Here is a 23937-nt window from a genome sequence, read left to right as displayed (position 1 = left end):
TCAGAGAAGTACTTCCTAACATCCAGCCTGAACCTCCCTTGGTGCAGCTTTGTAACCACTTCCTCCAGTCCCGTCACTTGCCATCAAGGAGAAGAGGCTGCCTCCTCCTCACTCCAGCCTTCCTTCAGGTAGTTGTAGAGAGTGATAAGACCTCCCCTCAGCCTCCTCCAAACTGAACAACCCCAGCTCCCTCACACACTCCTTACAGGTAATGTGCTCCAGCCCATCTCAGCCTTCTCTTTCCAACACTAAACAGCCCCAGATCTCTCAGTCTTTCATCACAGGAGAGATGTTCAAGTCCCTTAATCATCCTCATAGCTCTCTCTTGGACTCTCTCCAGTGGTTCCTTGTCTCTCTTGTATCAGAGAGCCCAAACACAGCATTCCAGATGTGGTCTCACCAGGGCAGGATAGAGGGGATGGAGAACCTCCCTAGACCCGCTAGACATTTTTCTCAATGTATGCCACTTGCCCTCTTGACCACAAGGACACATTGCCGTCCAAATCAACTCAATGACTTCAAATGCAATAGGGTATTAGATGAAAAAAAGTCTTCCTAGCACCACAAAGGCAGAAAAATTTCCCTTGGCTCTAAAACTGCATGCTGGAGTGAAGTTTGATGTGGAGTTGTATCACTTTTTCAGCCAACGAGTTACGTTCTCAGTTCAGTTCTGCTCACTAACCCTTGCATACTGGGGCAGGACAATGAGCTCAGCTTGTTTTCTTAAAAGAAAATTGTAATGGCAAACTGCTTCCCTATTAAAAATAAATTTAAATATAGTGAAACACTGTCAGGCTAATAAAAAGCGTATCTTTGACATTTTTTTTCCCCACTTTTCCCAAACTCTTTAAACTGTTTGAGCAGACAGCCCATCAATGACATACTGCATAAATGCTCTGCTGTTAGAAGTAATTTTTCATGCTGAATCTTTAAACTGCCAGAATATCTGATAAGTTAAATTTTGATTTGCTTTATATGACAAATGCTTAATAGTTGTCTTAGAGCCTTTTCTGCACTGTGATTTTTATCTGTGTTTTATTATGGTAATAATAACGTCTAATATACGCTCTCATATCTGTCTTATTCTTTCTTAAGGTCAAAATTATATCCAGAGCTAAAAGCAGCAAGAGATTTCTCCCTCTCAGTATTTTAAGGCAATAAATTGCCATCTACAGGCAAATAACAGCAAATTAGGGACTCTAAATATGATACATACATATATACTCTGTAATATATATGATCTATATATACTCTGTAATCAGAAACCCAAGTGTTGGTATGTCATTACGACAACTAATTTCCAGTCGTGCAAGTAAATTAGATGCTATTACATCAGGCTCTTTAATTGCCTTTCTTGCCAATAATCTGTGAGGAAGAGAAATAAATGTTAATTCCTCCTCCTGTCCTCAGGCAGATTTCACTCACTGGTATTTTTATTGGATTTGCTCTTTTCATTTTTACCTGGTGGTAACCTTACCTGCTTCCTTCAAAGGCACGGATCATTTTTAGGGTGCAACATGGATTTATGTGGATGGTTATTTGCAAGGTGCCCTTCCAGGATCTGGTCCTGCACCTGTAGAGCACTGGTAGCCTGATCCCAGGGTTCAGGACAGGCTGGCTGCTAAAAATAGAGATGCTGTGCTCCAAGATGACTCTCACAGCCCAAAGGTAGGGAATCAGGAGTGGAGAAAGCTGGCAACACACCCTCGAAGCCCAGAAGCAAACCATCTCCCAGGCTGCATCAATAGGAACAGGGCCAGCAGGTGGAGGGAAGGGATTCTGCCTCTCTGCTCTGTTCTGCTGAGACCCTCCACCTGTAGTGCTGGGGCCAGCTCTAGAGTCCTCAGCACAGTATAAATATGGACCTGTTGGAGCAGGTGCAGAGGAGGTCACAACAGTGATGTGAGGACTGGAACCATTCTGCAGTGAGGACAGGCCAAGAGAGTTGGGGTTGTATAGCCTGGAGAAGAGCAGGCTCCAGGGAGACCTTTTGGTTACCTTCCAATACTTAAAGGGGCCAATCAGATAGACAGAAACAGACTTCTTAGCAGGGTCTGTTGTGGCAGGACAAGGGTTGGTGGCTTTAAATTACGAGTGGGAGATTTAGAGCAGGAAAAATTCAGACTAGAATCATTTAGAGTAGGTAAAATAAAATCAGACTAGGGGAAAAAAAAGCAGACAAAGAAGAATTTTTTTGTACTGAGCCTGGTAGGACGCTAGCTCAGGTTGCCCAGAGAGATGGGAGATGCACAGTCCCTGGAACCATTCCAGGTCAGGCTGTCTGGGGCTCTGAGCAACCTGCTCTAGTTGCAGGAGTCTCTGCTGAGTGCAGGGGAGTTGGACTAGATTACCTTTAAAGGTCCCTTCCAACCCAATCCAGTATGTGATTCTATGAAATTCATGTCCAAAGCCTCCAAAAGCATATACAAGTTGGAGCAAAATGGAGTTAAAGAAAACAATCCCTAGGGATTCAGGCATCCTGGATGCCCTTTAAATGCATTTTAATGACTTTTACCAAAGGATGCATGATCAAAAAAGAAGAAAATACACAGTATTGCTAGCTCAGGACTGAATAAACCATAGCAACTGCACTTTAAATGTGTGTGCCCCTCACTCTGCCTCATTGAGGAATGAGCATCTGTTGTGATTTAACCTTGGTCTCCAACTAAGCACCACGCAGCCACTTGCTCACTCCTACACTGGGATGAGAAAGAGGATCCAAACCAAGTACAACTTGTGGGTTGAGAGGATAACAGTTTAATAACTGGAAAATAAATGAAAAGGGAAAAAAAGAAAGCAGCAATAATAACAGCAGTCATGAAAAGGAAGAAAACCACAAGAGAGAAATAAAACCCAAGATTGACAAGTGATGCACAAGGTAATTACTCACCACCAGTAATCAGTGCTCAGTGATCAGTGCTCAGCAAGACCCTTGGCCCTCCTGGCCAGCTTCTCCCAGTTTATACATTGGGCAAGATATCCTTTGGCATGGAATATTCCTTTGGTCTGTTGGGGTCAGCTGTCTTGACTCTGTCCCCTCCCAGCCTTCTTGTTAGCAGATGTAAGAAGCCAAAACATCCTTGACTTAGTATAAAACAACTAAACTTAGAAACAACTAAACATCACTGACTTATCAACATTATTCTCACACTAAATCCAAAACCCAGCACTGTACCAGATACCAAGAAGAAAACTAACTCTGTCCCAGCCAAACCCAGGCCAGTATCTCACCCATTTGTTTGGCAGTAGCTGGAATAATGCACAATGCAGCTGAAAACAGCTTACAAACCTGGGAATTGGTCTGGCTATGAAACTGTCTCCCTGGAGGTTAGAAAATGAACAGAGGCACGAGGATGCTTGTTCCCATGCTGGAGGTGATGCTGGTGGTCACACTGATAGAGTAGCAATGCTCATACCTTTGTCTCAGCCCCAGGATGCTACATGGGCTGCAGAGACCACCCATCTCCGCCCCAACACCTCTGAAACACATCCCAAATCCATTGCTCATGACACTGCCTATACAAAATGGCTTGATGAATATAGCTTCTCATTTTTCACATGGCAAAACTGAGTAAAAATGAAGTGACTTAGATAAGGTCACAGACTGAAATACCATCAAAGGCCAAGACTCATCGAAGCATCCCCAACTTCTCAACTTGCTCCTCAATCCCTAGACAAAGCAGTACTCTTCCCACCCTCTAAACTTATCTTTTCTGCTTCTCATGTGTTGGCTAAGTAAAATAGTAAAGAAAATCAACAAAAAATCTTTTCCCAGAGGAAAGAATGCCAGCTCTCTATAAAGGAATATAATTTATAGCAGCACATTAATTATGCTGTAGGCTGGCGTTCCAATAGCTGTTCCATTGTCCACTATGCATTGAAAAAAAAGACATTTTTGTGTCATGTTTCCAGTTTCTATCAGCACAAAAATGAATGTGCTCAGCAATGGCATCCTTAGTTCCTTATTTTCTGGCAGAGGTCACTAAAGTTACTCTCTGTTCTTTCCAAGATAAAGCCACCTTTAAAGCTCGAGAAAGAGTATAGCATTTTGTGGCAAAGGCAAGGTAAATGCCCTGAGTTATCAGGGGGTGGTGATGGTGAGATCACACCACCAGTGACAGAACCACTTCTGTAAGTCAGCTGGATAATCTACATTTTCTAGGCTTGCTCAGTGTGATTTAAGTGACTGCAAGACTTACGGTTCTTAGTGGCCTCCTCATACCATCTTTTTTTCTATATGCAGATCCTTCAAGGTGGAGTGGCCTGTCAGGGGATGACTAAATCATAAATAATGGGCTTTTTCCTAGCCAAAAAGCTATTTTTCTTGCAGCCTGTACTTCCAAAATGAAGGGATGAAGGTCTATGTGAACAGGGACCAGCCCTCCAACCCTCCTGACCATACCCTGCTCAAAGGCAATTGCCAAAATACTAAATGAGTTGGTCATGTACCTGCATGATAAATGAAAAGGAAGAGCCTGATTTTCAAGGTACACTTAGAGCTGTGTAGGCTTACAGACAACCTTGTTTATCATAGGATACCAAGGCAGAAATGTATTTGATTATGTAGGAAAAAGTTAAGTGAAATGGATGTGGAAGCTCAAGACAAAGATAAATCTGGTCTTGTTTATTACTTCCCTCCCCTCCGCCTGGCATATAAGCTGGGTGGTGATAGGAGTTGCAAGGAGCAGGACAAAGCTGATCCAGGTATCTGCAGTGCGACAAAACACCTCTACTTCACTGAATGCAGATGTGCACAGATGCACAATACACACATCATGTCTGTACAAGGGCATCATTAAGTCCATGTTACATTTTTGTCTCTAAGTATTGAGAAGGAAACCCCACCACCACTGAGATCTTGCACTCAAGACCTGTGTTTTGCTTTGGCACCTCTCTTACGTGCAAGCTCAGCAGTCACAGACCATGAGTCATCGCTAGCACTTCCACTGAACATGACCAAAGTCACTAAAATGCTGCTTCTTGGGCAGTTCTGGACAGAGCTGGAGCGTGCTTTAGTTGCAAAATTGTATTTGCAGGATATCTGCTGTGGTTGAAATCACAGCAGCCTAGAATGAAACAGGGCAAACATCTTGCTGCAGTGAATCTCCTCATTGCCACCATGTTTGGTGGCCTGGACATCTGCCACCATTTAAATCACAGCAGCCATGAATGGAACAGGGTAAATTCACAGATTGCATCGGGTTGGAAGGGACCCTCAAAAGTCAGCTTGTCCAACCTCCCTGCAGTGAGCAGGGACAATACCTTGCTGCAGCGAAATGCATACCACTGTGTTTGGTGGCCTGGGCTTCCTCCCACCCAGACATTACACAAGACAAAAGGCATGAGAATAATAATCATTGAACAGTTTCCTTGCACTTTTTTAAAGGTCTCTAGGAGTCACTTGACTTAAGAGCTGCAAGAGCTGAGCAATGCAGACATCAACAGTACCCAAAAGGAGTTAAAAGTGTTTAAGCATCTTTAAAGCATTAGGAGAAGGCTCTGAGGAGACCTTATTGTGGCCTTCCAATATCTGAAGGGGGCCTACAAGAAAGCTGGTGAGGGATTTTTTTAGAGTGTCAGGTAGTAATAAGACTAGGGGGAATGGATCCCAGCTAGAGAAAGGGAGGTTTAGATTAGATGTTAGGAAGGAGTTCTTCACCATAAGGGTGGTGAGACACTGGGACAGGTTGCCCAGAGAGGTGGTGGAAGCCTCATCCCTGGATGTTTTTAAGCCCAGGCTGGATGTGGCTCTGGGCAGCCTGATCTAATTGTGGGTGTCCCTGCCTATGGCAGGGGATTGAAACTAGATCATCACTAGGGTCCCTTCCAACCCTGGCAATTCTGTTATTTCAATGTGGACAAAAGCAGACAGAAGTGTATTTGATCTCCTTGAATTAGCCAGAAATCAGCCAGCTGCAGTCCAGAAACCTGGTGTCATATTAGCACAGCTCCATACTCAAGTTATTTTTCTCCATGGGCTCAGGGATGGACACCATGAAAGTGATGATGCAAATCCATGTTGTTCTGTATTTCCTAACAATCTCCTGGATTATGATACTGAGCAAGGAAATACTAGAAAGCATCCATTTATTATCTTAGCTTTGACTCCAAAATGCATTGTGTAGACACTCATTTTCAAGCCAACGTCACCGTGCGTTACACAGCGTTTGGAGGAAACAGCCACAAGGTAGACTTCACACAGAGGTAACTCAGCAGATGACCTTTCCTACATACCACATTTACATATTTTCAGACCAAATCACTGTTTGTTTGTTTGTTTCTAAAAGGGTATTAAAACCCCCCTCGTTGTTAATTACTGCACCATGAGCAGAAACTGTATTTGGCACAAATGCGTGTCGCCTATGTAAGTCAATTAGTTGAGGCAAAGGGAGCTGCACTGATACCCAGTGATTTCCCAGGACTCTTCTGGAAATGAGATGACACATCTCAAGAGATTATTTCCTGCTGAAGCCATTTTAAATAACTGTATTACAAAGATACTTGAAGTTAGAAGCAGGGTCTGATACTGTCTTTTACCAGTGGCCCCATCCTATTGTTGGAAATCTGAAATGAAATGAATTTAAGTATGTATTAAAATTGCCAGAGCAGCTGTCTTGTAGTAAATGTAATTTGGGAGAGGAAAGTGCAGGCATGCCTTGCCTTGCCAGGGGGTTTTCCTCTCCAGCAGTGCAGAGGGATGTCAGGAATGATTAGCATGAGGGAGGTGATTCTCCCCCTCTACTCTGCTCTTGTGAGACCCCATGTGGAGTATTGCATCCAGGTCTGATGTTCCCAGCATCAGCAAGTCCAGAGGGCCTGGAGCACCTACCCTGTGGAGACAGGCTGAAAGAATTGGGGCTGTTTAGTCTGGAGAAAAGAAGGGTCTGGGGAGATCTTCTAGTGGCCTTCTGGTACCTGAAGGGGGCCTAAAAGAATCCTGACTGGGAAGGGACTTTTTACAAGGACTTGTAGTGATAGGACAAGAGAGAACGGATTGAAGCTTGAGGAGGGTAGATTTAGACTGGGTATTAGAAATAAATTCTTTACAGTGAGGGTGGTGAGACACTGGATCATGTTGCCCAGGGAGGTTGTGGATGCCCTCACCCTAGAGGTGTTCAAGGCCACACTGGACAAGGCCTTCCTTGAACAATGCAGTCTGGTGAAAGGTGTCCCTGCCTATGGCAGGGGTGTTGGAACTAGATATCTTTAAGGTCCCTTCCATCTCAAACCATTGTATGAATCTATGAATGATACATCAGTTCTTCCAACAGCCTGCATGCACACATCGAGACAAAGCACAGGGCTCTTTTGGTATTAATCAAGAGCAACGTGATTAAATCTGTAGCTTTACAAAGGAAGGGAATTAACTGAATGAAAACATTAATTTCAATACCAAACTTTCTGATACTGTAACTTCGGAGACAAAGCCCTTTCCTGAGCAATCCCATCTGCTCCCCTTGGCTTGCTCTCTTTGAAATAAACATCTGTTCGCATGCTGAAGACACAGGGATATTCGTCTCTGTTGGGTTTTTGATCATAGAAAAGCATTAGGATGATCTTAAGCAGGAAGTTAAACATCAGATGTTAAAACTGGGAGCGTGGTTTGGAACATTTGCTCATGACTTTGCTCTTCGAAAGGATGTTTTTTTAATTCCTGACCCCACGCCATTGCGAAAGGACCTCTTGAGGAAAGGCATCTCCAGGTATGGCTTTAAAGAATCCAGTTCTTCACTCCTGCCCACCTTGGCTAAGCAGTTGTGCAGCAGGAGGAGGCAGTAATCAGATTTCCCATACAGCTGGCAATTTGAGTAAATAGGATTGCTGCTCTGGAGATTTAAAAGAAGAAAAGGAAAGAAAAAAAAAGACATAAGACAAGGTAAAACGAAGGCTTTGTGCGTTTGCCAGGACTTGCTCAGCATAAGAAACACAGCAGAAGCACAAAAAGAACGTATGCTCCCAATGACAAGGATGAACTGTTATTTCCTAGGGCTTCATCACATTTCCAAATCATTTTTATATTTTTTTTTCCACAGCTTTCTAGAAAGCTTAACTGTGGTATTTCTGATACTGCTGTGATGATGTTTGTGGTACGAGATGAATTGTTTTCCGTGATGTCAACCAGCTGTGACACGTAGCAGAGTTTCCCTAGAGCGGCACGTGTGTTTCTTGCTGTAAAATGAGATTTGGGGCCTTAATTGTTTTTTCTTTTTTCCCCAGTTAACAGTAAAACAGCATCTTCTGGTCACTTGTGGGAAAGTTTTGCAGTTTAAGTGACAGGTCAGAGAAAATGTAAACACACCTGTAAAGCAGAAGTTTGGAGGAGGAAGCTTTTGAGTGGTAATGTCTAATAATGCTTGGTCTCTTCTCCCTAGTATCAGGTGATAGAATGACAGGAAATGGCTTGAAATTTTGCCAGGGGAGTTTTAGTTTGGACATTAGGAAGAATTTCTAGACTGAAAGAGTAGCCAGGCATTGGAACAGGCTGCCCAGGGAGGTGGTGGAGTCAACAACCTTGGAGGTGTTCAAGAAGCACGTGGATGTGACACTTCAGGACATGGTTTAGTGGCCATGGTGGTATTAGGTTGATGCTTGGACTTGATCATCTTCCAACTAAAACATATGGTAGTAGCTAACTTTACCAAGGCTGGTGCTAAACCATGCCCCTCAGCACCACATCTCTGCATCTTTTAAAATCCTCCAGGGACAGGGATTCAACCACCTCCCTGGGAGGTTAGACAGAGTTTAATAATAACAAAATAGTAATAGGAATATTAAAAAGTCTTGATTAAAATCCATGTAGGCTTATGTAGCTGTTCCTTTTCCTTGCACTTTACAGTACAAAAATGTAAAACACATGGAAACATTTGACAATTTTTAAGTGCATTTCTATTAAATTGCATTTAAATTAGCACAGAGTTTGAAAAGGAACATTTCCTGGCATATCTACATTTGGTCCGTGTCTCCTTCAGCATCTCAGGATTTACCAGCTTGCTGATTAACTAAACACAATACTCTGCCATCATTTCTAAAGCTGCCTGGGTTGCATTCCTGCTTGGGAAATGGCTGCATACAAAGCACAGGGTTAACATCTGCTTTCACTGGACTGGTAGACTTGCCATTAACTTCAGTAACATTGGTTTTAATTCAGTATGTTATTACATATATTAATACTATTTACCACTTATTTTTTTTCCCCTGTTCTGTGCATATAAAAAGCAGATCAATGTTTGGTTTGTTTTTTTTTTAGTCCTGCAAGCAAAACCATGCACCAGGTCTAAAGGAGCTAAGACACTGTTGGTGGGTTTCACCCCAGACTGAAGTTCTTCCCTAAAGAGAAGAAACACTCTGCAAGAAACAGAGAAAAGTTCCCTTTCCCATTTTAGCTCCTGTCTCACAACCTATATAGAGACTTACATTTCTGAACAAATGACTGTTCTTTTGAGATGCAAGATAAATTAAACTCATTTTACCTATTATATCATTGCCATAAAGAGACCCACTAAGAAATGTGGATAGTCGGATCAAGCTGTGTCTACACTCTCCGTGATCAGACACGAAAGATGATACAGCATTTACAGAAGTAAAACAGAGGATTGGGTTAATGGATAGATGAAGGCTAATGAGAGCGTCACATCAATAATATCAACAGTTGCATCAGCAGCCACCATTTCTGCTAGCGACAGATCACCTTAATGAGAAGCTGATGGCGCAAAATACATCAGAGGAATCAAAGAAATCTGAGCCACAGCTCCTAGAGCTGACATTACAGCAGTGAAAAAACACGGCGTCTGAAGAAGACTTTGTCTGAAGCAGGGAGATTGAACATCATTAGAAATAAAACATCTCATTCCTCAGTGGCAAAGACTTAAATGGTGTATGTGTAGTTTGACCAGCAATCTGTCATGGTAGCCTGGTGGAGATCAGCAAATGCAAGGATATCAGCTCAATTTAAGGAACCTGCTCACTTTCAGTTTATAGGCTGCTCTACTTTCTTTCATAGTTCAATCAAATTTGTATTACTGATTTTATGCAATAATTCTCCATAACTTTACATAAAGAATTTCTCCTTTACCTACAGACTGCAAGTAGACAAACAAATGTATTGGTTTATAAACCAGCTAGCAATAAGTGAAATTAATACATCTATCTTACTGTGCTTATGTTATATAGACAAGGAACTTAGAGGAAATGGAGAGGAGATTGATGTTTTTCTCTTTTCCATACAGTATTTCATCTCCCTACACTTGACATTAAAGATGCAAGAGATTTCTTGCATGATTATTTTAGAGGCTTGCATATTTTATTAGGAACTAAAGCAAAAAAAAATGAGGTATACTCCAGGAAAACTAGGTAATGATATTTAACCAATAGCTCTAATGCAAGAAACCTCTTTAAAACAACAACAAAGAAACAAGTAGACATTAAAAACATAATTAATTGAAATAAGATAGCTATTTAAGAGAAATTAAGCACCTTGTCTTCAAGTAAATAGGGAGCATGACTTACCATGGAAGGGACAACTGGGTAACCCGAGCACATGAGTGTCATTGAGATCCAAAGAATTAAAACAGAGTTCAACCTGCATAGACTTCAAAGAAAAACTGAAATCACTTAAAATGTAAAGCAAAATCAAGCAGAACTGTATCCATAGACACAAGCAACATATTTCCTTCATATATCTACAATGCCTTTACCTGATCATTTTTCACTCAGGAGTGTATATGTATGTCCATGCAGCTGTACTGCCAAATTCCTCACACATCCTTTCTGTTCTTTCCTAAGATGACCATTTTATACCAGAGTTCAGGAGTGAAAATGTCATCAAAGCTGATTTTATTATGACTAATTGGGCCTTGTTTGGCCTTTTCTTCTTGTTAAGTGGGAAAATGGCAAGACCACACATTCAGCTGCCATTAAGAAACGACCAATTCACTGCACCTAAAGTGTGCCATTAAAATGTCCCTCAAGTGTGTTTACTGTTCAGTCTGTACCATCGTAGCAAATGTGGTCAAAGGTCTAAAGATCTCAAAAATACATCTCAAGACTGTTTTACCACTTCCAATATATCATATGAAAACCTCTTAAAGACTGACTGCAAAGAAAAAAAAAACCCAGTAAAATAGCACTGTAGGAAGAAAGTTCCTTAAAGAATGTTATTAAAGCAGACAAAACATAGAAAACTAAACAAAACTATTCACAGTTTTTCCTTATTCTTCTCTTTATTTTGTTGTTGTTGCTACATGCTTAGTTTTTACTGCAGCAGATTTTTAAGTGTTTTTCTTAGAACTCAGATTCTCTGGATGTGAACTTCCTCTCTGGCACACAGATGCATCTTAGCCTACATTAATCTGATTCAATCAAACCTTCTGTAGGATTATTAAATACTGTTAATCTCCATCAGTGTGGCAAATGTTTAATGTCTAAGAGCACCATTTGTTAGTGGAACAAATTTAATTGAGCAACATTTAATTTAATTGTCCCCATTTTAGGGAATCCTGTGGTTTATTTAAACAGAGTACTGCAAGAGCAGTATGAGTCCCACAAAGTCTTTTAAGGTTAGAGTGTAAACCATTAAATTCCAAATTCTTTTCCTTAGAATTAAAACACAAAATCTCACAATCATCTCCTGGGCTGCAACTCCAGCAGCATGGGCAGGAGCTGGAGGGAAGGGATTTTGCCCCTCTGCTCAGCTCTCCTGAGACCCTACCTGCAGTGCTGGGTCCAGCTCTGGAGTCTTCAGCACTGGAGAGAAATGGACCTCTTGGAGCAGGGCCAGAGGAAGCCACTGCAATGATGGGGAAGGGCTGGAACCCCTCTGCTGTGAGGGCAGGCTGAAAGAGTTGGGGTTGTTCAGCCTGGAGAAGAGAAGGCTCCAGAGAGACCTTGTGGCTTTTCAGTGCTTAAAGTAGCTGACAAGAAAGCTGGGGACAGACTTTTTAGAAGGGTCTGTGAGACAGGACAAGGGGTGATGGTTTCGAACTAAAGGAGATGATATTTAGACTGGAGAGAAGGAAGAAATTTTTTACACTGAGGGTGGTGAGATCCTGCTGCACCAGAGAGGTGGTAGATGCCCCAACCCTGGAACCATTCTAGGTCAGGTTGTTTGTGGCGCTGAACAGCCTGCTCTAGTTGCAGATGTCCCTGCTGACTGCAGGGAGTTGGACTAGATGACCTCTAAAAATCCCTTCCAACAGAAACCATTCTGTGATTCTTTGGGCCTTTGATTGTATGATTCTTTTTCAAGTCACCCAGTGTTTGACATGCACACCACTGACTGAGCAGCCTCAAACACTGTATTTTCTTCAGTGTTTACAGTGAAAAATCAGCATACAAGGGCTCCAGAAGGGAACTCTGTGTGAGTCTTCAGGGGGATCTGAGCTGTTATAAATTATGGCAACTCTAACTGGAACATTCAGTCTCCTGAAGTAGATGCATTGAATGCCAGGAGATAGAAAGCAGTAAGGCTGGAAGAAATACAGTGACATAGAATCATAGAAGGCACTAGACTGGAAGTGACCTCTAGAGCTCATCTAGTCCAGCAAGCAGATCAGATTGCTCACAGACCCATCAAGTCTAACTTGGAATGTTTCCAGGGATGGGGCCTCCACTACCTCCCCAGGCAATCTGTTTCAGTGTTCCATCACCTTCATAATAAATAACTAATGCCAAACCTAAATTAACCCTGCTTCAGTTTATAAGCATTGTCCCTTGTCCTATTGCTACATGCCTTTGCAAATAGTCCCTCCCTAGCTTTCTTGTAGGCCTTCTTGTAGACATCTAAGAGATTTTAATACTTTCTATAATAAATTGATAATTTGGCCTCAGATTGTGGTTGAATATTTTTTCATAGAGTCATGGAATGGTTTGGGTTGGCAGGGACCTTAAAGATCACCAAGGGACACCTCCCACTCGACTAGACTGCTCAAGACCTCATCCAACCTGGCCTTAAACACTTCTACAGAGGAGGCATCCACAATCTCTTTGGGCAACCTTTCCAGGGTCTCACCACCCTCCCTGTAAAGAATTTCTTTCTAATATCCAGTCTAAATCTGCCTTCCTCCAGCTTCAATCAGTCATCATCACTGCACATGGCAGTGCTGATCATGGCAGTGGTTGATATAATCCAAAGACTCTTAAATTACTTGTAAAACCCACATGTTTTGTAGTAGCTGGGGAAGTACTACAGGGTTCATTAGGACCAACAGGACTATAGAAATGTAAGATGAAATTAGCCTCAGTTAAACACCACAGTAAGCAATCCATTTATAAAACCCATCGAGAGAACACATGGCTGTTTCCATATGCAGCATGTGTCCTCTTATTCAGAGAGAAAATCCTTTCGTTTGAATTGAACATCCCATACCGATGCATCCAGGACCTCCAACTCCACCAGATAAGGGGATTAGTCCCTGTTTCTGCTGCAGTGAAAAGCACTGTGGGGTGGATTCTGCTTGAGCATAGCTTAGCGTCAGCTTGCATTCTATCTGTATTTAGTTCAACTCCATTTTAATGCAAAATTAAGCTTCACACAATGTTCTTTGTGGAAGACAAGGGACAAGAACAGGCTGGTGAATGAAGTTCAAGATTTCTAGGTTCAGTGTTGGAACCTGTACCTTAGACTCTCTGGGTAAACTTTCCTGCATTATTGACTTAGGCTTTTTAAATCATAGAATCATTTTGGTTGGAAACCACTAACCCAGCACTGCCAGCTCACCACGAAACCATGTCCCTTACCATCACATCTACATGGCTTTTAAATCCCTCCAGGGATGGTGACTCCACTACTGCTCTGGGCAGCCTGTTCCAGGGCTTGTCAGCTCTTAGGGGGAATTTTTTTTCCCTAATGTCCAATCTCAACTTCCCCTGGTACAACCTGAGGCCACCTCCTCTTGTCCTATTGTTTGATTCCCTGGTGACCTTCTGTTGTGCCTCACTGGTATCTCCTCTGCTTACCTTATCACATCCACCAAAACAGTGGATTCAGCCACCATTCTACCTCACAAGCTTTGCACATGAGGGGTGCCCAAAGACTCTCTGTAGGCACCTTCAGCACAAGGAGGTGGTGAGAGGACAAAGAAGTAAGGCCATCAAGCAGCTCACAGGGAGCTGGCCATGCAGGCCCTGACAGACTGATGCTTCAGGAGCCTGAAGCAAAGCAGTAGATTTTAGAAACTCCAAACACCATGATATGACAGCTCTTGTGTGATTTTCTAAGGAAGGTGAAAAAGATCATGCAATCATAAAGACTGGAAAAGACCTCTAAGATCATCAAGCTCAACCATCAACCCAGCACTACAATGATCACTAAACCATTCCTCATTGCCCTCTACAACTACCTGAAAGGTGGCTGTAGCCAGGAAGGGGTTGGTCTCTTCTCCCAGGCAACCAGCACCAGAACAAGGGGACACAGTCTCAAGCTGCGCCAGGGGAAGTTCAGGCTCGAGGTGAGGAGAAAGTTCTTCACTGGGAGAGTCGTTAGTCATTGGAATGGGCTGCCCAGGGAGGTGGTGGAGTCACCATCCCTGGAGGTGTTCAAGAGGAGATTGGACGTGGCACTTGGTGCCATGGTCTAGTCATGAGGTCTGTGGTGACAGGTTGGACTCAGTGATCCTTGAGGTCTCTTACAACCTTAGTGATACTGTGATATTTTTCAAATACCTCCAGGGATGGTTACTCCACCACTTCCTGGGGCAGCAAACAGCCATGAAAAGGATATTTCACACAGTGAGTAGAGAAAGGAAAGAAACTCATACTGCAGCAAACCTTCCAAGCACTTTGCAAAACCAGTTGTATCTGGCCTGAACACTACAAAGAAAACAATGGTGAACCTGAGGGTTTCCATCTATTGCATTCATGCTTTTATCAGAAATGCTCACAGTGAGGTTTTTGTTAGCAAAATGCTTTAGCTTGTCTCTGTTTCAAATTCTGTCTAAAAATCACCTGTGACAGACTGGGGTCCTTAGGATCTGCCTCTTCAGAAGACATAGGCAAGTACTGGTTTTGTCCCCACCCACTCAAAATCAAGAGCAGACTCTACCTTGTCAAAGGCTTTGACCAGCTGAGCAACTACAAACTTCTTTCACACGAGGCAGATGCAGACAGCGGTTAGGTGAGCATGAGTTATTGAGACATCAATCAACCCAGAGCCGGGCAGAAGGCAGTTTTCCACCTCTGAGACACACAGAAACAATTCTGATGCTCTCTGAACCAAGCAACGATTCAGGCTCTGACATCTGCTTCTCACTTCTCTGAGTTTATTTTTTTTCTAGCTACTCAGGATGCAACTTAACACCCCACAACTGTGATTTTCATGCATAAAGTGTATATGGAGATTTAGATACATTCAGGATATTCCCACTTCAGCTTTAGATGAATCAGGTTTAACAGAACAAGTGGCAATTGACATTTCTGTCTTCTACTCTGTCTGCAGTGCACCCTGTCTGAGGCTTTGCTCCCAGGTATGGTTCACTGGCAGGTATCATAGGTCACATGAATCATTAAGAGCCATAATAAAAAATTCCCAGCATCCATAAAATTTGCATTTTATGATAATAAATTAGAAGCAATATCTGCCACTTCCCTGCAAAGCCAACAAAATTACCTCTTCTCTCCTGTTTGCTTTGTTAAAGGAGCAGAGGATTGCAACTCAGTGGTACTTGTTTGGTTTCCCCATGGAAAACATATAAAACCCAGAGTCTTAGCATGGCAGGGATTGGAAGGAACTTCTGGAGATCATCTAGTCCAACCCCATTACTAAAGCAGGGATATCCACAGCAGGCTGTCAAAGATCACAATGTCCAGGTGGGTTTGGAATCACTCTTAGAGAGAAGCAGACTTGACAATTTTGTTGGGCAGCCTGCTCCAGAGCTCCACCACTCTCAGAGCAAAGAATTTTTTTCTTATGCTCAGATGGAACCTCCTGGGCTCACACGTGTTTCTGTTGCCCCTTGGCCTGTTGCTGGGCACCACTGAAAGAAGTCTAGCCCCATCCTCTTGATCCTTGTCCTTTAGCTATTGATCAGGATTGAGAAGATCCCCTCTCAGTCTTTAGGCCTGGAAGACATAGAATTTGATACTTCCCCCTGCCCCACCACATCAGTAAATCTGAAATGTTTAGACTGGCCTCTGGGATCAAGCCAATAAAAATGAAAGAAAACACCCAAAACTCTGCACGGTCCACTGCTACAACCCCAAATGTAAAACCAAATTAGTGGTCTGAGTAAAGGTGAGGTGCTAAATCTTGTTGTTCCCTTCTAGGATGCTCACAGTGAAATCCCAGGAGGGATTTTTTAGGAGAAAGTTGCCTGGATTTTTTGCTCCAAGCTCATTTGTTTTTCTTGCCTTCAAGAACATCAAGAAACCAAAGAAGCAGGGTGGTGTGCTTTGAGATCATGGCAAAGGGCAGAATGGACATTAGTCATACTTCCAGCCTAAGAATCTGTTTCTGACTCAGTGATAATAGAAAACCCCTGCAAGACACAGGGACAGAAGAAAAAAGTCAGAAAGCAGGTTTGCTGCTTTGGTTGTCATTGCTGTGTTCTCACTACCAGCAAGAGGACACAACCATGTCCTGCAGTTGCACCACTGAGACCTCATCTACAGAGACACAAAGGAGCTAGAAAGTTGCTGTAGCTGCACACCCTGACCCTGTCTGTGCACTGCCCTGCTTTGATTTGTTTCTAATCTCATTAAACTTGGTTATGATCCAGACAAACCATGTCCCTGGCTGACAGGGATAACTGGGAAATGGGCTCTGCAGTTCAAGAGAGACAGGGAACTAGTGGAGGAGAATCTAGTGGAGGCTACAGAGATGCTGAAGGAACTGCAGCATCTCTGTGGAGAGGAAAGGCTGAGAGACCTGGGGCTTTTTAACCTGGAGAAGAGCACACTGAGAGGGAATCTTCTCAATGATCAGCAAGAGCTAAAGGACCTGTATGAGTCAGGAGGACAGGGTCAGACTCAAGTCAGTGATGCCCAGTAACAGGACAAGGGGCAATGGCCATGAACTGGAACCTGGGAGGTTCCACCTAAACAGGAGGAGAAACTTCTTTAGTGTGAGGATGCTGGAGCCTGGGAGCAGCTGCCCAGAGAGGTTGTGGAGTCTCTTTCCCTGGAGAGATTCCAAAACCACCTTGTCATTTTGTTCCTGGGCAACTTGGGCAATTCTGCTGTAGAAGATGGCTTGGACTAGATGATCTGCACAGATCCCTTCTGATTCCTACCATTCTGTGACTATGGTTCTGTTATAAAGCCAAATTATGGGGGTGAAGGGAAGCACCTCTCTGAGGGCAGATCCTTTGCTGAACCACGGAGGTTTAGGTTGAATACTAGGAAAAATTCCTTTTCTGAAAGAGTGGTCAGGCATTGGAAGAGGCTGCCAAAGGAGGTGGTGGAGTCACCATCCCTGGAGGTGTTCAAATAAAGATGTAGACATGGCTTTTCTGGACACAGTTTAATGGCCATGGTGCTGTTAGGTTGATGGTTGGACTTGATCATCTTAGGGTCCTTTCCAACTGAAACGATTCTGTAATTGCAGCCCTCACTTAGAAGATGCACAGCTCCTTTTAAAAACCTAATTTTCAATGCCATTTGCCTCAGAAATCATTCCCCTCACACACCATTCCCTCCTAAGCCTATGTTAGCAATGGTTAAAGCTCCAGCAAGGCACCTTCTGACGCACAGGTTTGATCTATGAGGAGAAAAAGAAAATCAAAAGGCTATTAAAGCACAATGCAGGACTGCTGCTCCTGCCTCCCACTCCTTAATGGCATTTTGGTCAGCTGGCTTTGCCTGGACTCAGCAGCTCAGAGGGGTGCAGCAAGGAAGTAGTGTTAGACTGCATAAGGAACAAGGTGCAAGATCTGTGGACACATAGATAATATGAACCTTAGGGTTTGGGTTTGATTTTGGAGCATTTCTGCGTCATCAGACCTGTGCACGTCACTGTCACAGCAAAAAGGATGAAGCTGTCATGAAGCCAGAAGCAGAAATTAGCTCTAAAGTCGTGTTTTTGATGCTACCTCAGACAGGAATTGTCAGCTGTGTCATAGTCACCATCCTCAGGATTTTAAAGCCTAAATCATCCTCTATAATTATATATGTTCTCTTTTCCTGGTTACAGTCAATATACATAGGGATGACGTGGGCAGAAACAGCATGAGCTTCCTTACCCAGGTCTGCCAGTCCCACTCCCCACCATGGGGCATTGCTGCTGATGGCATCAAATTGTGCAGTGAAGTCAAAGCTGAGCCTGTGAAACCAAACATCAGACTGCAGGCACTTTGCAGGCTCTCTGCCACATGCACAAATGTCATAGAATCATAGATTAGCTTAGGATGGAAAGGACCTTAGAGATCATCTACTCCAACCTCCCTGCCATGAAAGATGCCTCTCAACTAGACTTGGTCGCTCAATGCCTCATTGAACCTGGCCCCGAACACCTCTAGAGAGGGGGCATCTACAACCACTCCAGGTCCTGTATTCCAGAGTCTCACCACCCTCACACTGAAGAACTCCTAAACCTACTCTCTCTCAGCTTAAAACCATTCCTCCTTGTTCTATCGCTACACACCCTTATGAAAAATCCCTCTCCAGCCTTCCTGTAGGACCCCTTCAGGTATTGGAAGGCAGCTATAAGGTCCCTCTGGAGTCTTCTGCAAGCTGAACAACCCAGCACACTCAGCATAACCTCCTAGCAGAGGTGCTCCAGCCCTTGGATCATACTTGTGGCCCTTCTCTGGACCCTCTCGGAGTGCTCTGTGTCCCTCCCATGATAGGGACACCAAAACTGGATGCAGTAATCAAAGTGGTGTCTTGCTGGAACGAGTCCAGAGAAGGGCAACGAAGTTAGTGAGGGGCTTGGAACACAAGCCCTATGAGGAGAGACTGAGGGAGCTGGGGCTGCTTAGCCTGGAGAGGAGGAGACTCAGGGGTGACCTTATTGCTCTCTACAACTACCTGAAGGGGGGTTGTAAACAGGCAGAGGTTGGTCTCTTCTCCCAGGCAGCCAGCACCAGAACAAGAGGACACAGTCTCAGGCTGCGCCAGGGGAAGTTCAGGCTGGAGGTCAGGAGGAAGTTTTACACAGAGAGAGTGATTGCCCATTGGAATGGACTACCCAGGGAGGTGGTGGAGTTGCCATCACTGGAGGTGTTCAGGAGGAGACTTGACAGGATGCTTGGTTACATGGGTTAGTTGATTAGGTGGTGTTGGATGATAGGTTGGACGCGATGATCTTGAAGGTCTCTTCCAACCTGGTTTATTCTATTCTATTCTATTCTATTCTATTCTATTCTACAAGAGCAGAGCAAAGGGGAAGAATCAGTTGCGTCCACAAAACTTCTGCTGATGCTACTGTGCTCCTGCCCTGTTTGATGGGAAATGACAAGAATAAGGCTTTGAGCAAAAGGAGACATTTAAATGTGGCAGAAAACATCCCCAATTTATAGATACTCTTGCGTCTTTGTCAGCTTCCTTGGCATGCCTTGGGAGAAACAATCTGCATGAAGTACGACGACAAGAAAAAACAAGCTCTCATTATTCTCTGTGCACCACCACCAAATGTTAAAGACATTTGATAATTTATCTGGAGGAAAAAATATAAAAGCAGAGCAGACACAACTTGCTCAACTCATTAAGGGGAGACTCAGAGACTTGAAAAGTGCTGGTAATTAACATTTTTTTTTAAGCTGTGCTTATTTGTGCACGTCAATATAATTTATGCGTTCAGAGATCTCTCAAACAGATCCTACAGGAAGTTGCTGCCTCAGAAAAGATGTCAGTGCCGAGCTAAAAAAGACACCTATCAAAGCTGAAACCCAATTTTTGAGATCTGAGTGATCTGAGAAAGTCTGAATGCTTGCTGAAGTAGAAGCAAGAAAGAGAGAAGAGCCCGGATAGACAAGAAAAGGCAAAGTTTTTTTGAGGAGAGTGAGGAGTGTAGGAGAGTCTGATGTGACTTAAGAAGAAGAGATCAAACTTTAAAGGGATCAAAACTTTAAAGAAGCCAAGGAAAGCTAACATAAATAGTATAAATACTAGGGAATAGGAAGAGAGCAGAGTGGCTTTGAAGGGCACAAGCTTTTTTTTCTGTGTTACTGCACTGTATAGAATCATTTCAGTTGAAAAAACTCTCTAAAATCACCAAGCCCAACCATCAACCCAACACCACCATGGCCATTAAATGATGTCCCAAAGTGCAATGTCCACACATTTCTTGTGAAAGCCTCCAGGGACAGTGACTCCACCACCTCCCTGGGTATCCTGTTCCAGTGACTGTTTCAGTCAAGAAATTTCTCCTATATCTCTCCTGGCACAATACCAGACCATCTCCTCTCGTTCTATCTTGCAGCCTGCAAAGCCAATCAGATCCTGGGCTGCATCAGGAGAAGTGTGGCCAGCAGGTCAAGGGAGATGATCCTCCCCCTCTACTCAGCCCTGGTGAGACCCCACCTGGAGTACTGCCTCCAGTTCTGGAGCCCCTATTACAAGAGGGATGTGGAGGTGCTGGAAGGTGTCCAGAGAAGGGCCACAAGGATGATCAGAGGGCTGGAGCACCTCTCCTATGAGGACAGACTGAGGGAGTTGGGGCTGTTCAGTCTGCAGAAGAGAAGGCTCCGAGGTGACCTCATTGTGGCCTTCCAGTATCTGAAGGGGGCCTACAGGAAGGCTGGGGAAGGACTTCTCAGGATCCCAGGTAGTGATAGGACTAGGGGGAATGGAATGAAGCTGGAGGTGGGGAGATTCAGGTTAGATGTGAGGAGGAGGTTCTTCACCATGAGAGTGGTGAGACCCTGGAATGGGTTGTCCAGGGAGGTGGTCGAGGCCCCGTCCCTGGGGGTGTTTAAGAGCAGGCTGGATGAGGCTCTGTCCAGCCTGATCTAGTGTAGGGTGTCCCTGCCCATGGCAGGGGGGTTGGAACTAGATGATCCTTGTGGTCCCTTCCAACCCTGAATGAAACTATGAAACTATGAAACTATACCAGAGAGAAGTATCTCAGGGTTCTCCAGTGGGTAAGACTAAGAAAGACAAGGAAAACATATCAGGTATTTTTTATCATGCTAAGAATATTGTGGCTCAAACTAGCTTGCAAATTTTCATCTATAGAACCTCAGAAGAAAACCCTTTTCTTCCTGCTCTTTAAGCCCTTGAGATGTCATACCAACAAACACCACATCATTTGGGTTTGGGAAAGAGGGAGTGACGTAGGGAAAAAGTTAGTTGTAGTAGCCCAGCTAGCCCAAGGAAACCATTATGCTTGGGACACAAACCCGTGGAACTGTAGTAACTGCAAGGTCAGTGAGGCACATAGAAGATGCCCAATGCTCTTCAGAACACTCACCATCTACAGACTGGACACAAAGGGGTGAATTGCTTGTATCTGAGCAGGTTTTATGCAATCTGGCGTGACCTTCAGGATGGAAAACAGGTCAGCTGGATGCAAAACATCTGCCAACTGTCTCATTTCCTCTGCAAACAGACCTGGTCTGATCAGCTGGGTCAGAAGGAAAGCTGCCTCTTGTTTGGCACAGAATGATGAAAAAATATTCAAATTACAACTCAGGGGTGGCTCATTTACTTCTGAACAGGCAACATTTGTGAGAGAGAAATCTCAGCTGTTCCACAGATTAGCTCTTGGCATTTCTGGAGAAGGGTAAGATGCCAGTTTAAATTTGTGACACGAGACTTGAAGTACCTTTAGGAAATAAGTGGCTACATCTGGAACAGCAGTCATCCATTTGTAGGGGGTGAGAGGACACACCTTTTTTCTCCAAAATGCAGAGGGTTTTCCATCTGTTCTTCATGCTCTTTTAACTCACTGCTGTTTCCTTTCTGCTTGTCTGTGCCACTTAATAAACAAGGATATTGCAGCCTCTTTGAAGGAGCCATCCTTTAGCACAGAAGCCTTCTGATAGGGAAAGTCTTCTCCATAATGACCTACAAAACAGGAAACAAACTGGCACTGAACCCTAGAGCAAGCTTCACTTGGTGAATATAGCCATGCTTCTGAATGTGCTACTAGGAAAATAAAATCAAACAATGACTCTGTCTGGTTCCACAGGCAGTTGAAAGAGAGATGCTGGTACCCAGACATCGGGTAGTGATCAGCACCTTTGGTACTCCATGACTGATGACAAGAAGCTTTACTGCCTTGCAAAATACCAGCCCTGAATCAGTACTTGATGACTATTGTGGCTTATAAAGGTCCTCAAGTAAGAGAGAGGTAACACTGCTCTTATACAATTTGGCACCCAAGCTGACATGCCTTTTGTCTCAGCATAAGCTACCGAGTCTGATTTCCCCCCGTGTTCTCTCCCTCTTATAAAAGGCTTCATCCAAAAATACCACATGTCAAAAGAAAGAAGTTGTTTCAGTTTCCTCACTGAAAAACCTGTTGCAGCTGAATGATTTTTTTTTCTGCTCTGTGAGAGCTTTTCTTTATACCCAAAAGGAGAAGACAACTCCTGAAAGGAAGTTCTAGCAAGGTGGGGGGTTGGTTTCCTCTCACAAGTAAGTAGAGACAGGGTGAGAGGAAATGAGCCCAAATTGAGCTAGAGGTGGTTTAGGTTGGATATTAGGAAAAATTTCTTTAGTGGAAGAGTGGTCAGTCATTGGAACAGGCTGCCTGGGAGGTGGTGGAGTCAGCATTCCTGAAGGTGTTCAAAAAACATACAGAAATAGCATTTCAGGACAGGGTTTAGTGGGCACAGTGGTGTTGGCTTGACTGTTGGACTCAATTAACCTAGAGGTCTTTTCCAGCCATGATGATTCTATGAATAATGTTTCAGCATCTGACATAGCTCCTCAAGTTATGTCTGACTCCCTTATCCTATTACTGGCATTAATACCTAATCTGCAAACCTCACCTCTCCTCCTGTGTCCACCTTGTGAATTCCTCTTTCAGCATCAGGGTCTTCAGGGGTTTTACCACTCTGTGTCACTCCCCACAGCTCCTAACTTTGGAGGTAATCAACTGCAGCTTCTTCATTGAGTCCAACAAACAAACACAACCCCCAATATTAGAGAAGCTAGTGGAACCTCACTCTCTAGGGAACAGAAAAGGCCAGGGATGGTGAGCATCAGGTTTGTTCTCCATGGACAGGGCAGTGAATATTCTCTAGCTATTTACTACAGGATTTCATTGCAGCAGTCTCACAGGAAAAGTGTTGAAGGTGCAGCACATGAAAAGCACCAGCGCTCCATTCAGCTTGACACTATATTGACTGCCAGAAGCACATATGCAGTCCACAAAAAACCCCAAGAAAACTGTGACTCTTTTCTCCTTCCAAAGAGCCTGCCTGCTGACAGCCAGTTCTTTCATTACAGCAGTAAAAGTTCATGCTTTTAAACCCAATTCCCAACAGACAAGTACACTGAAAAAAAAACCAACCCCAACCTGATGGACTTCAATATTGCACTTTTCAATAAAGACTGAGCTGTGAAGAGTGAAGGTAGACAGGGTATTGCTTTCAAAAGGGCTGAGAGCCTCCTTTCAAGAGCAAGAAGCAGTATGAGCTGAAGGACTCAACTATGCAGCAGCAAGAAGCACACCTGAATTAACACTCCATGGAAGCACCACATGCACCTCTCATCAGGTCCTCAGCATTGAATAACCACATGAGCACGGTGGGATGCAAGCTTTCTCAGCAGGGTTTATGGGAATAGGGACCATGCCCCAGGCAGAAGGTGATGCTTCTCCTGGTGCTGCAGTGAGCAACATCTCCACTAGCTCAGGGATCTCTGCACAGGGCTCCAGCACCCAGTGTGGGCCTGCCCTTCATCAATAGTTCAAGAGATTTGAGATGCTCCAGACAACAAATTATGAATGAGCACCTAAGAAAGTGGAGCTCAGGCAGTTCCCAGTCTCTTCATGGCAGCAGAAACAACAAGACCACATTACATGTAAGAGATCCCTTGAAACTCACAGCTCTCTGCCTT

At 43.8% G+C, this 23937-nt stretch overlaps 1 protein-coding gene across 1 annotated transcript; it reads right to left on the bottom strand.

Moving 5' to 3' along the window:
* Positions 1-6049: 6049 nt before the first annotated feature.
* On the bottom strand, positions 6050-21915 carry NPS (neuropeptide S). The gene is made up of 3 exons (XM_068139253.1): positions 21761-21915; positions 10507-10588; positions 6050-7826 (listed from the first exon to the last, which is right to left on the bottom strand). Exons 1-3 carry the CDS (start codon positions 21886-21888, stop codon positions 7617-7619), a joined length of 420 nt encoding a protein of 139 aa, XP_067995354.1. The 5' UTR covers positions 21889-21915; the 3' UTR covers positions 6050-7616.
* Between the last annotated feature and the right edge of the window lie 2022 nt (positions 21916-23937).

This window comes from Melanerpes formicivorus, unplaced genomic scaffold (genome assembly GCF_026170545.1).
Source record: "Melanerpes formicivorus ecotype bairdi unplaced genomic scaffold, bMelFor1.0.p_v2 SCAF_6, whole genome shotgun sequence".
NCBI classification, from domain to species: domain Eukaryota; kingdom Metazoa; phylum Chordata; class Aves; order Piciformes; family Picidae; genus Melanerpes; species Melanerpes formicivorus.
Note: the sequence above shows the minus strand (reverse complement) of the source record. Positions and strands in the feature narration are given on the sequence as shown.

Excerpts from the sequence above, each read along its gene's own strand:
- NPS (XM_068139253.1), bottom strand. The coding sequence starts at position 21,888 with ATGGCTCCTTCAAAGAGGCTGCAATATCCTTGTTTATTAAGTGGCACA. Across the intron at positions 10,589-21,760 it reads CTGCATTTTGGAGAAAAAAG|TCTATGCAGGTTGAACTCTG; the intron begins GTGTGTCCTCTC and ends TTTTCTTTGAAG. Across the intron at positions 7,827-10,506 it reads ACCCAGTTGTCCCTTCCATG|AGCAGCAATCCTATTTACTC; the intron begins GTAAGTCATGCT and ends TTAAATCTCCAG.